The sequence below is a fragment of the Capra hircus genome, chromosome 7, assembly GCF_001704415.2.
Source record: "Capra hircus breed San Clemente chromosome 7, ASM170441v1, whole genome shotgun sequence".
In the NCBI taxonomy this organism is placed as follows: domain Eukaryota; kingdom Metazoa; phylum Chordata; class Mammalia; order Artiodactyla; family Bovidae; genus Capra; species Capra hircus.
The window spans coordinates 37,583,529-37,595,654 of NC_030814.1; the positions used below are offsets into that span (position 1 = coordinate 37,583,529).

The 12,126-nt window shown below is 36.9% G+C and overlaps 1 protein-coding gene across 3 annotated transcripts in view; it reads left to right on the plus strand.

Annotated features, from left to right (window-relative positions):
• The window catches only part of GABRB2 (gamma-aminobutyric acid type A receptor beta2 subunit), a 305,548-nt gene that overhangs the window by 253,583 nt on the left and 39,839 nt on the right, over nt 1-12,126 (plus strand). For 2 of the 3 annotated variants that reach the window (XM_018050082.1, XM_018050081.1), the window contains exons 8-10: nt 160-312; nt 4,198-4,442; nt 9,024-9,137. In XM_018050082.1, the coding sequence (XP_017905571.1) occupies nt 160-312; nt 4,198-4,442; nt 9,024-9,137 (512 nt within the window). The remainder of the gene's footprint in view (nt 1-159; nt 313-4,197; nt 4,443-9,023; nt 9,138-12,126) is intronic. The other variant, XM_018050083.1, reaches the window with a different exon arrangement.

Here is a 12,126-nt window from a genome sequence, read left to right on the forward strand (position 1 = left end):
AAGCCCTGTTTTCTCAACTACTTTTGTATAAGGAAGTGCCCTTCACCAGAAGCTAAAATTGAATTTAGGGAAGATATTTAAACTGTTTATGGGTCTTTAAAGGAAAGTGTCCTATAGACACTGACTGATAATGATGATGTTTTAAAATTGTCTTTCTAGGTTCCTATCCCAGGTTATCCCTCAGCTTTAAGCTTAAGAGAAACATTGGTTACTTTATCCTGCAGACATATATGCCGTCTATCTTGATCACTATCCTCTCCTGGGTCTCCTTCTGGATTAATTACGATGCTTCAGCAGCAAGAGTGGCATTAGGTAGGCATGGGTCCGACTGCGTGCAGCGTGCGCCTGTGTGTGTTCATGCGCTGGTGTACTTTTTCCTTGCCCTCGAGTTTGTGATGCGTGACGAGACCTGACTGCACACATTACAAGAATTTGGATGTGAGACACTGGATGATCTGATTCAGCGTTTAAATCAATTGAACACTAATTAAAACTCTTTCATGTCAAAATTAGTTAACTATATAACTGTCAGTAATGAAATTAGTCGCATCAGCTTGATATTTTTATTGAAGCATAGTTCATGTAATCCTGCTTGATAATTGTTCAGTTTTTATCTGTGTTTTCTTACCTGGAAAGAACTATCTATCTTCCATCTTTTTTTTTTTTTTTTCCTGAGTAAGAAACAAAGAAATGCAATGTGTAACAAATCAGTGAGCAGAAAGAATTCTAAAGGTTGATTAAGGTTTTGGAATAGCATGACAGGGGACAGGAGAAAACAAAGTATAAGAACATTGGGAAATCATCCATGGCATCACTTATCTTATGCTTTGATGTTTTTCCATTATAATATCAGAGGAAGAGAATAAATTACCGTTTATGGACACTTTTATGTTGCTAACTCAAGATATAGTAATTTATCACTTTTTACATGATCTTTATTATTTTAAGTCCTGACTTAATCCTTATAAAATATAAAGTTGTTAACTGCTCCACTAGTAAATCTCAATTAAATCAGTATTTCCTTAGCAAAGTAATGTATTTATTCATTCAACAACATTTTTTGTATACCTACTACGTGTCATACATACGAGGCACTGGAGATAAAACCAGTGCCCTTCTGGAAATTATGTTCTAAGAAAAAAAGGTAAAAAGTAAATTTATTTTGCATATAACATGCAAATTATGTAATATAGTAAACAGGAAGTAAGCAAAAGAAGGGGAGGGCATACTGGGGTACAGTTTAGCATCATCAGGGTAGACTTCATTCAGTAATTGCCAATGGGCAAAGACTTGAAGAAGATCAAGTCACATAAATGTCTAAATGAGTCTATTTTAGCGAGATGAAAAGGCCCCCAGGTAGAAACATGCCAAAGAGGTGAGCAAGGTGACCAGTAGGTGGGTGCAGATTGAATTTTGGTGTACAGATGTCAGGCAGAGGGAACTGAAAGACGTTGAAGTGGTCCAGGAGCCATCATAACGTCTTTACTTTTATTCTGAGTGAAATTAGTCACTGAGCAAAGTGACATGATTTCACACATAAAGGAATAACTTTGGTTGCTGGATTGAGATTAGATTGTGGTGGTTCTAGGATGGAGGGAGAATTGATGACCTCTTAGACTGAATCAAGTCCCCTATGATATAGTCTCCTAAAATACTGTAGAACACCCTTGGAAATGAATGACAGTTATAATTTATATTTATTTGGTTTGTGATATCCTTTTTCCTCATAATATTGAAGATACCTTGGGGGAAGGCCCATACCTAATTCTTCTCCAATTATATCTGTAGTGTCTCACACGGTGAATGGTGTTCAGTAAATATTTGCTGAACACAGTAATGAATGGAACTTGTAAATATCCTGTTATTCCAAAATAAAAGTCTCTTTTCAATTTTATGCCTATTACAGGAATAATAAGTAAGTTTTTTACTTTTTAAAGAAATGTTTAAAATGTCTTTTACATGAGCAGTTTATTACTAGGTCAGAAACACCTTAACATAAGATTTAGATAAGTAGTGAAATCAGTACTGTCAGTTTTATAATATACATGTAATAGTCATGTCATACAAGATAAGCTCCAGATGAAATAATGAAAAGTGAAATTGGAAAATGTATCAAAATGACTAATACAGAAAAGATATGAGAACTATAGAACACCTAGATCTAAAGTATAACCATGGTTTTTCTGGCCATGCTCAGAATCAGATGCTCAAATTTATTTTATCTGTGTCTGTTTCATGAACATGTAGACAAACAAGACAAAAAGTATGATTGATCTTATTAGACAAAATTAAATCAGAAAACATATGTTCCTAAAAAAATAATAGAATTGAAAATTAACATTGTGCTGTGTCATTGGGTAGTGTTTTAAGGACACAGACTTTGGAATTAGATCCCAGTTCAGGTGTTGACTCTACAACTTCACATCTGTGTGACCTTGACTTCTGACTCCTATTTTCACTTTACTCTTTTGCTACAAAGCTGGACCTTATCAAACCTCAGGACTTTGAACTCCCAGTGCTTTTATCCAGCATTTCTCTGTCCCTCCATTTATAGCTTTGAGGGAAACTACTCCCCACTGTTGAAGATGCTCCCTCAGCTGGGCAAAAAATTATAACCTGAGCTAGTGTAGCGTTTCCCATAAAGAATCATGTGATACTTCTGTATTATTAATCTGTGCATTATGTGCCTACATTCCCAACCCCAGAACACAAAGGCTAGATACCTGCTTCCTGTTACTTTCCACCTCTAGTTTCCATATTTTTTCCATAATTTGTTATACATTCATTCATTCCGGTACTATTACTATTATTTGGGGGCTTTCCAGATGGCTCTAGTGGTAAAGAATCCACCTCCCAATGCAGGAGATGAAAGAGACGCAGGTTCGATCCCTAGGTCAAGAAGATCCACTGGAGTAGGAACTGGCAACCCACTCCAGTGTTCTTGCCTGGAAAATTCCATGGCCAGAGGAGCCTGGTGGGCTAGAGTCCATGGGACTGCAGAGAGCTGGTCATGATTGAGCAACTAAGCACACACACACACAATTATTTTATTTCCCCTTCATTACTTTCTTATTCTGAAAGACTCTAAGCTGGTATTCTATTTCCTGTCTTGTATGCTTCCCGTCTGTGCTCCACTCTGATGCCAGAGCGATTGTTCTAAACACAGTTTGTCTCTAATACCTGTCTGGTTGAAGCTGGTCAGTGGCTCCATGTTGCCTTCAATTTTAAGTTCCAGCTCTGCATTAAGCTCTCTGTATATGGCTTTCCATTATGCGGGCCTTACTTAATCTTTGCTTTTCTCATCCTTCTTCCCATCATATCCTTTAATGTACCCACAATGAATTTCTTGAGGTTCTTTTGAAGGGCTGTGTACTTTCATCCCCACAAAGCACCTCCCTAAAAAAACTCTTTCCACTACCAATGCCCTTAGCTCTACTATCACTTTTGATCTCCAGGTTTTGGTGGCCTGGGTAACTCCCACTCATTCTCCAGGACTCAGCTCCAAAGGTGGGAGATTTCCTGTTCATTCCCCTGCCACATCATGGGCTAAATTAGGATCAACTCTGTTTTCTCAACTCTCATCTTACACACATGCCTGTCATAGCATTTAATTCACATCTCCAAGTCCCTCACTAGATATATAACTATAACCATAAAGCTGACTAAAGGAAATGTCCCCAGTGATTAATGTTTATTATAAATTAATGATTTATGCATATTTCCCAGGCTGATCACAGGGCTGATATATAATTGCCCAGTATATATTGTGTGCTTCCCTCATAGCTCAGCTGGTAAAGAATCTGCCTGCAATGCGGGAGACATTGGTTCGATTCCTGGGTCAGGAAGATCTGCTGGAGAAGGGATAGGCTACCCACTTCAGTATTCTTGGGCTTCCCTTGTGGCTCAGCTGGTAAAGAATCCACCTGCAATGGCGGGAGACCTGGATTTGATCCCTGGGTTGGGAAGATCCCCTGGAGAAGAGAAAGGCCACCCACTCCGGTGTTCTGGCCTGGAGAATTCCATGGACTGTATAGTCCATGGGGTCACAAAGAGTCAGATGCAACTGAGCAACTTTCAACCCCTCACTCATATATTGTGTGGGATATATGAAAAAATAAAAGAGTATAGTTAACCTTTCCAGCTATGATGAAATCAGCAAGCAAATACAAACATTATTGCTCTGTCTCATTTTTGCAGGAATTACAACTGTGCTAACAATGACCACCATCAATACCCACCTCCGGGAGACTCTCCCTAAGATCCCTTACGTGAAGGCCATTGACATGTACCTGATGGGGTGCTTTGTCTTTGTTTTCATGGCCCTTCTGGAATATGCTTTGGTCAACTACATCTTTTTTGGGAGGGGACCTCAACGCCAAAAGAAAGCAGCTGAAAAGGCTGCCAGTGCCAACAATGAGAAGATGCGCCTGGATGTCAACAAGGTAGGTTCAAAGGGCAAGCCCTCCTTGTTTCTTAAAGTCATAGAAGAATGCCTGCCATATAGGTTCATGGTCTTGTTAACAAATGAGAAAACAAAAGCCCAGGGAAGACATCATTTGTGATGGAGACATAATTAGGGCCCAAATTTATGACACATTTAGATGCCCTTTACCTTAACACTAGGGTAGCCCAAACTGTGCTCATCTGAGACCACTTTTGTGACTTTTTCCATTTATGAGTAGAATGTGTACTGTTATTTACTTTATGTTAATATAAATTAACTCATCTAAATTTATTTATAAAGGAAATTTCATATCAGTTATATCAGTATTACTTGCTGGAAGATTATCTTAAATGAAACTACACTATTAATTCTAGGTTATATTACATAGAGGCTATGGGCCTGAGCTCTGCATTCTCTTTAATTTAAAAGAGAAATAAGCAAGTACAGACTTGTGTTAAAGACTCACCAGCAACAAATTGACACTTTGTTTGTGAAGTCATCAGTTGGATAGAAAGAGAAGTGAAAGGGAAAAAAAGAATCACTTTCTAAGTGACAGATAATTAGTTAATTCCTTTCATATTACCACCTAAAATCCTTGAAGCATTTGAGTCTGTGTTGCTTAAGTCAGGCATAGTCAAAAAATAATTTCCACACAGTTTTAAATCCAATCTATTCTTTAAAGCAATGGTTCTCAATCTTGGGTGCCCAATCAAATGACAAGGAAAGTATTAAAAATTACTGAAGCTTAGGTTTCTTCCCTGGAAATTCTGATTTGGTTGTCCTGGGGTATGCCTAAGCATCATAATTTTTAAAATTCTCCTAATATTATTCTAATTTGCATTCAAGATTTAGAATTTCCATTTTGAGCCTATTGATAGCCGTTCCAATGGATCTACCTGTCTGTACTTCAAAATTACTTCACCTGGCTTCCTGTTATGTAACTTTCTGCACTGAGCAGAATATTTATGCACATGCTTTCCCTGAGTCCAAATTTAGACCTTTCAAACTATATGAGAAAAACAAGGTCTTATTTTAATATATCCCATAAATAGTATTTATAAAGTAGTATGTAATGTGGATTTGATAATAGCTCATAGTGATGGAACTAATAAAATGGTAATACTCTTAAACCATCTGGAATTGTTAACCATCCAATAATTATTTAATTGACATTTTAATATTTCTAACTTAAATTTAACTCCAAGGATAGCATACCATAAATCATCTCTGCCATTGAATTTTATTTGGAGCAAATCCAATGAAAATTTCTGACTCACTGATATTTTCCATATATCCATAGGTCTGATATTTGATTTTGGACTATTCTCTAAATCAAAGGCATTCCTTTCCCAGGAGATGATATTCATAATAATGAAAATTTTAAGTGTGGCCCTTATAAGTCAGTGAACCACAGGGTCTAGGAAGTTGTCAATCCCTTTTAAATGCTCTGGGTTTCAGTTATTGGGATCTGTTAATAGATTCCAAGGTAGCATTATGGCCCTCTCAGGCTATCAAATGAGAGAATGCTTTTTAAATCCATTTTATGATTTTCCTGATAAGAGTAGCTTTAGTAAAGAAGAGAAAATGAATAAATAAATAAAACTGTCTTATAGGACTGCAGTTTGAAATGAGACTCAATCGATTGCCTAATGCAAAGCTAACTTAAGATTACATCTGATCTCTTTTTACTTTCATCGACCCTATTTTTTGCTTATCAATTTGCATATAAATGATACATTTAAGTACCAGAGAGTGGCAGTTTTGTTGCAAACTGAACCTGGAGAGCTTCAGACAGTTTTAAATTCAGTGTACAAGATGGAGGTAGGGAATGGTTCAATAGGCAGGTACCCCATAATGATGCAGAACCCATCCTCTTGGTTAATGTTGGATTTGCAGTTCAGAGCATAGAATGTGAAAGAACAAAAAAGATATCAGAGTTCTTCTAGCACAGTGGTTCTCAAATCACAGGCAGTTTTGCCCCTGGAAGAGCATTGACAATGTCTGTAGAGGTTTTCAGTGGTCAGAACCAGGAGGAGGGGATTTTCACTGGTATCTAGTGGACAGAGGCCAGGAGTGCTGCTGAACATCGAATAGTACATGGGACAGCCTCCGCATGACCGTTATCCAACCCAAAATGTCAATCCTTCTGAGGTTAAAAAAACCCTGTGCTAGTCCAATCCTCTGGTTTCCAACTTGAGAAAAATATAAGATACTTGTCCTGTTCTTAAAACTCTTTGGCATAAATTGTATGAGTTGTTTCTCTGTTTTCTCATTCAGCATGCATAACATCATGATTTCAGGAGTTACCATTTAGCACAAAGTTCTGAACAGATATTTTGGAGTCAGATTTGACATTTACCATTTAATAGTTGTGTGATAATAGGCCAAAAAAAAAAAAAACCCCTCTCTGACCCTTCAGTTTCCTGATCTGTAAAATGGAGTTAAGTCCTTTTTCAGCAGTTATTATGAAGTTATGATAAAATGTAGAGAAAATAGCATAGTTCCCAGAATATGATTGGCACTAGGTAACTGATGGATATTAATAAAATTATAAGCATAATTACTTTTAATAATAAAATTTTCAGTCTCCAGTCCTATTGGTGGTACTTGCCTGTACATTTTACATGCTCTGATATGTAGGATGCAATCCCATCTCTAAAACAAGAGTATCATCTACAGAGGAATGTTTCACATTGGAAATTTTAAAGTCAAAGCAAAGAAATCATTTTTCAACAGATACTAGCTATAAAATCTGTAGCAGACCAACCAAAAACTGTATCAGTTATTTCTTAGGCCAGAATACTTACAGCCATTTGATTAGATTTTAAAAGGTAACTATCTAATAGCAGACTCCTTTTTTTTTCCTTAGCCCAGCATGGAAGGTTAGAGGAGACCCACAGAGGACTCTGATTGCACGATGCTGTCTTTCTTGTCGACGTTATGAATAATGCTACTTTCATTCTTATCAAGAATGTTCCTTCTTTTCAACTGTAATTCTACAGTCATTTTTTTTTTTAAAGCTCAGGCACATATAATCAACTAAGTATTGTTGGATGCTCTGGAGAACTCAGTCATGAAGAGAAGGATTCACTTTTATAGGTTCTGTTGATAGTTTTTTTAAGAGACAGAGGCAGCATGTCAGATAATCTAAAGTGATTTTTAAACTATTCTGTGTCCTGAGGTCAGAGGGGGATGAAAACGGGAAGCCTAGCCAGGTGGGAGAAGGCAATGGCACCCCACTCCAGTACTCTTGCCTGGAAAATCCATGGACAGAGGAGCCTGGTAGGCTGAAGTCCATGGGGTCGCTAAGAGTCGGACACGACTGAGCGACTTCACTTTCACGCATTGGAGAAGGAAATGGCAACCCACTCCAGTGTTCTTGCTTGGAGAATCCCAGGGACTGAGGAGCCTGGTGGGCTGCTGTCTATGGGGTCGCACAGAGTCAGACACGACTGACACGACTTAGCCGCAGTGGCAGCCAGGTGGGAGCCCACTCACTGTTGCTCAAAAGTGTATTCCAGTTTTCTAATCTCTGTATAAGCTTCCTGTAAGGTCTTATTTTAACAAGAGTATCTGCAGCTCTTAGAACAATCTTTAGCCTTGTGTTTAAACTGATGCAAAAACTAAGGCTCTTAAGGAAAATGAAATATCCAAGATAGCATAGCAGAGTTAACAAGATTTCTGAGGCCATCTAGGTTTTGCAGTCCTTATCCAATAAAATTAAAAAGTTGATTCCACATTATCCATATTTTCAGTTCAATTAACATCACCTAAAATAAACCTGTCTATACACAAGAATCCATAACTGAAAATCACTATTACTTTCACAGTTGTCTCCATGTGACAGATTAAATTGTAAAATACTAAGATTTTTAAAAACAAACCTCAAACTAGTAAGAGTTCTACTGAATATTTTTCCCAAGCATCTTCAGAAGTAGTTTAAAAAAAATGCAGTCTCTTTTTCATATGTTAGGAAAGTCCTCCTGCTACACCTTGCATTCTTCTATTTTGTGTCTGTCTGTGTGTGTGTGCTTATAGAATTTTCTGTTGATAATTTCACCCACTTTTCTTGTTTATGCCTTTAAGTTTTAGCTCTTTTTTTCTTTTCAGCTTTATATTGTTTTCTTGTTTATTTTTCTGCCAATAACTAGATATATATATTTTTGAGAATTTAGTTACTTCATCTTTTCGGTACCATTATTCTTGGATATGTGAATTGCCTGCAGTATCCTTATTGTATTGAGAGACCCACAGCTACCAGTTTTCCAAACAAAGCTGTGCTGAGAATATCTCTACTGGGGGGACATCCTTCATTCTGCATTCATGGGTTTTATGAGTCTCTAAGCTGTCTTTTTCATGGAACCTAAGATCTTTTAAATTTATTTATTTATAATGTTTGGAATTAGATTTTTAAGTGATACATTAAAAAGATTTAACTATTTAGAAATCCTAGTTTTTGTTAACATCGGTCTTTCTAAAGGCCAGTAGCATTTATCTATATCCAATTTACTTTAACCACCAACCCTAATCTAGTGGCATCAGTCGACTTAATTAGCACATTCTCTACTTTGTCTTCCAGATTTTTTATAAAGATATTAAACAAAATGGGACCCAATATCGATCCTTGTGGGACCCAACTGGAAACCTCTCCCCAACTAGACGGACTACCAATTACGATTTCTCTCTCTATACGGTTAGATAGCCAGTTTTTAATCCATTTATTTGTATTTCTGTTGGAGCCAATTTGTTTAGCTGTTCCCGTTAAAATAATGTATGGGAGTTTTTACAGATAACCTATGGACTTGTATCCATAGAGACGTGGGGATGTGTTAAACGTTTTCATGGGACCCTAATGGGATTTTCTTGGGTTTTTGTTTTTTAATGTAGTTATGATGAATCTAAACTTCCGTGTTCCATTCAGTCATTATTGCTGTGCTAAAGAAAGAAAGCAGATGGATCATGTTTTGAGAGCTCCTTTTCATTTGTATTGAGAGCATGGAGGGTCATTATATGCCCCGGCCTCTCTTAGTTTTCTTGTGTTTCTCCTGGTTGTTGAAATAGGTGGAAAATTATAGTCCTTTCCTAGGTTGGCTCAGAATTCAGGAACCTATATTTTTCTGTCCTAGATTATTCATTTGTGTCTGAGAATGTTATGTTTGCATCAAGTCCTTATTTCTTTATTATTATTTATATTTTACAAATAAGTATTATCTCAGCAGGCCCAGTGTTGCTATAATGATAGAAAAGATGCAGTAATTGAGATTGTTCTTTGTCAATGCTCTTGACTTAAATGAAATCCAAACAAAGTGCACTGAGGGCTAAAACTTGGAGTTTGGTTTCTGAATCCTGACATGTTTACACGTCTTAATTGGCAAATTGTCATTCACCTTGCCCTCCCAACTGGAGGAGGGAAAGGGAGATGATACAGTCACCATTCCATGTGACTCCATTCCATTACCATCTCCTATGTGTCTCTCAGTTTTCTTCTATTTCTCGATGAGGCAACAAACGATACTGAATCTGTGAATCTTTCCTATGAGGACTTGATGCCAGATGAGTTGTCATTACTCTATCTTGAAGTATCATGTTCTTCCTTAGTTTTGTGGCTCTAACCCCAAATTCCTTGATTCCTCATTGTTACTGCCTCTCTGGTGGGAGACAGGTATGGTTAATCTCTTAAATTGCTAGTTTGCTTTGCTATTTTAAGTTGCTTTTTAAACTTTGTTACGTGGTGTGTTATACATAGCAGAGTCTGATAAAGGGTATCAGGTAGATTCCAGAAGAAGAGATGTTTGAAACCTCATTGCGCAACTATTTTAGTTCGAATCCCCTACTATACCTGCTCCCTTGGGCTGTGGTGTTGCTGCTGTTCTTGTCTTTAACACAAGCCGCTATTGTGGAAGTGGAAGAGAACTGATTTGATTGGGCAGTATTCTAGGTAGAGTGCTAATCATGTAGAAACATGTCTGACGGAGTTTGGGCTTATAATGAAAATGGTTGGAAAATATTGTACTTTTCAAAATCAGAATCAGAGTATACTGCATGATTGGTCTTTGATTTAAACTGGGTTGAAGTTACATGAAAATTGCGTAAACTCCTCAGATTATGAGAATATTTGAAGGAAAATTTGCCTCTTTGGTGCTCTTTTCAACTGATGGCTTGAAAGAGTTAATGATACTCTCTGATGCCATGGTGTGGACCCTCATTTGTCAAGGACTCTTTCTAATTCATAAAACAGTATGTTAAAGGGAATGATTTACATTGAAACATGAATCTTAATGTCTTCTGCACTTACGGTTTTCTTTGTTGGGTATGTGTTTACTCTGTCCTTTGAATTCTCTTTTAAGTTCATGTTTAGAGTATGAAATAAGGGTCAATATTCAAAAGTTTAGTTATTGAGCTATTAAACCTATAACCTGAAAAAGTGTTAAAAAGTATTTGACAATCCCCAGAATTAGGAGGGTGCACCTGGATGATGATAGCTGTTAGACAGAACTGGGTTCACTGTCAGGCACGGTGTTTTATGAGCTGAGTAATATTACACTTGTTTAACCTTTCCATCCCTCAACTTCCTCAGCTGAAAGCTGAAACACTAACTTTTGCTTCATGGGGCCACTGAGAGGATAATTTGTTAAGGTCTTATACAGTACCAGACATAGAGCACTCTATAAATAGTCACTGTTCTGGAGATGGTAGCGGTGTATACCTTTCCTAATTTTTATTTTGTTAGATCTATTACTGTTTTTATGATTATAAAACTAATTCATGGTCATGCTTTTTTAAAAAATGTGCAGAAGGCTATGAAAACCACCAGTGTTGACACATTGTTAACATTGCCCTTTTTTCATTTAGTGACATACTTTTATATAAATAATTATGCTCTACTATTGAATGTATGCTATTTCCTACTTATCTTTTTTGTGTCTTTTAGTATACAGCATTTCTAATAACCACAAAATATTTCCTTGAATGTACCATGATTTATACAACGATTACCTCTTGTTAGAAGTGCATGGTTTCTAAGTAGTTTTCAATTATAAACAACTAAAATAAGTGTTCCATTACTGACATGTTTGTACACCATTGATTTCTAATACATTTCTTAAAGTGAAATTTCTGAGTCAAAAACCATATGCCTTAAAATGATGCATATTGCAAATTGTTCCCTAGAAACGTTCTACTGTGATTTCCATATCTACTATGAGAGTGTGGCGGTACACACACATGTGCGCACGCACACACACACCACCCAGCCCTTAAAATGATGAAAAAATAGAAAACTGATGTCTGTTTTCTGTTGTAAAAAGTGTTAGAGAAGTTGAGATATAAGAATCCAAAACCTTTGTGCAGTTTTCTGTGTCCAAAAGCCATAGAGGATAAAATGGCAATGGAAAAGCAAAATAATCAGCATCCAACTAAAACTGAAACTCTGCAGAGAGACAGAAATGCATAAGGAGGGCCAATAGTAGGAAAACCCTATAGAAAAAGGCTGTGTCAAAATAAAGCACCTAAACAAAGAAGCAGCATGGCAGCTATACAGGAAAGCTCTCAGATGACATATTTCTCTCCCTTTGTCTCTCTTTCTCTGTCTCTCACTTACTGATGGAGACAGAGGAACTCAGCATGCAAAAGATAATGACTCTTTATTGGTAAAAATACTTCAGGATATATTAAAACTTTAA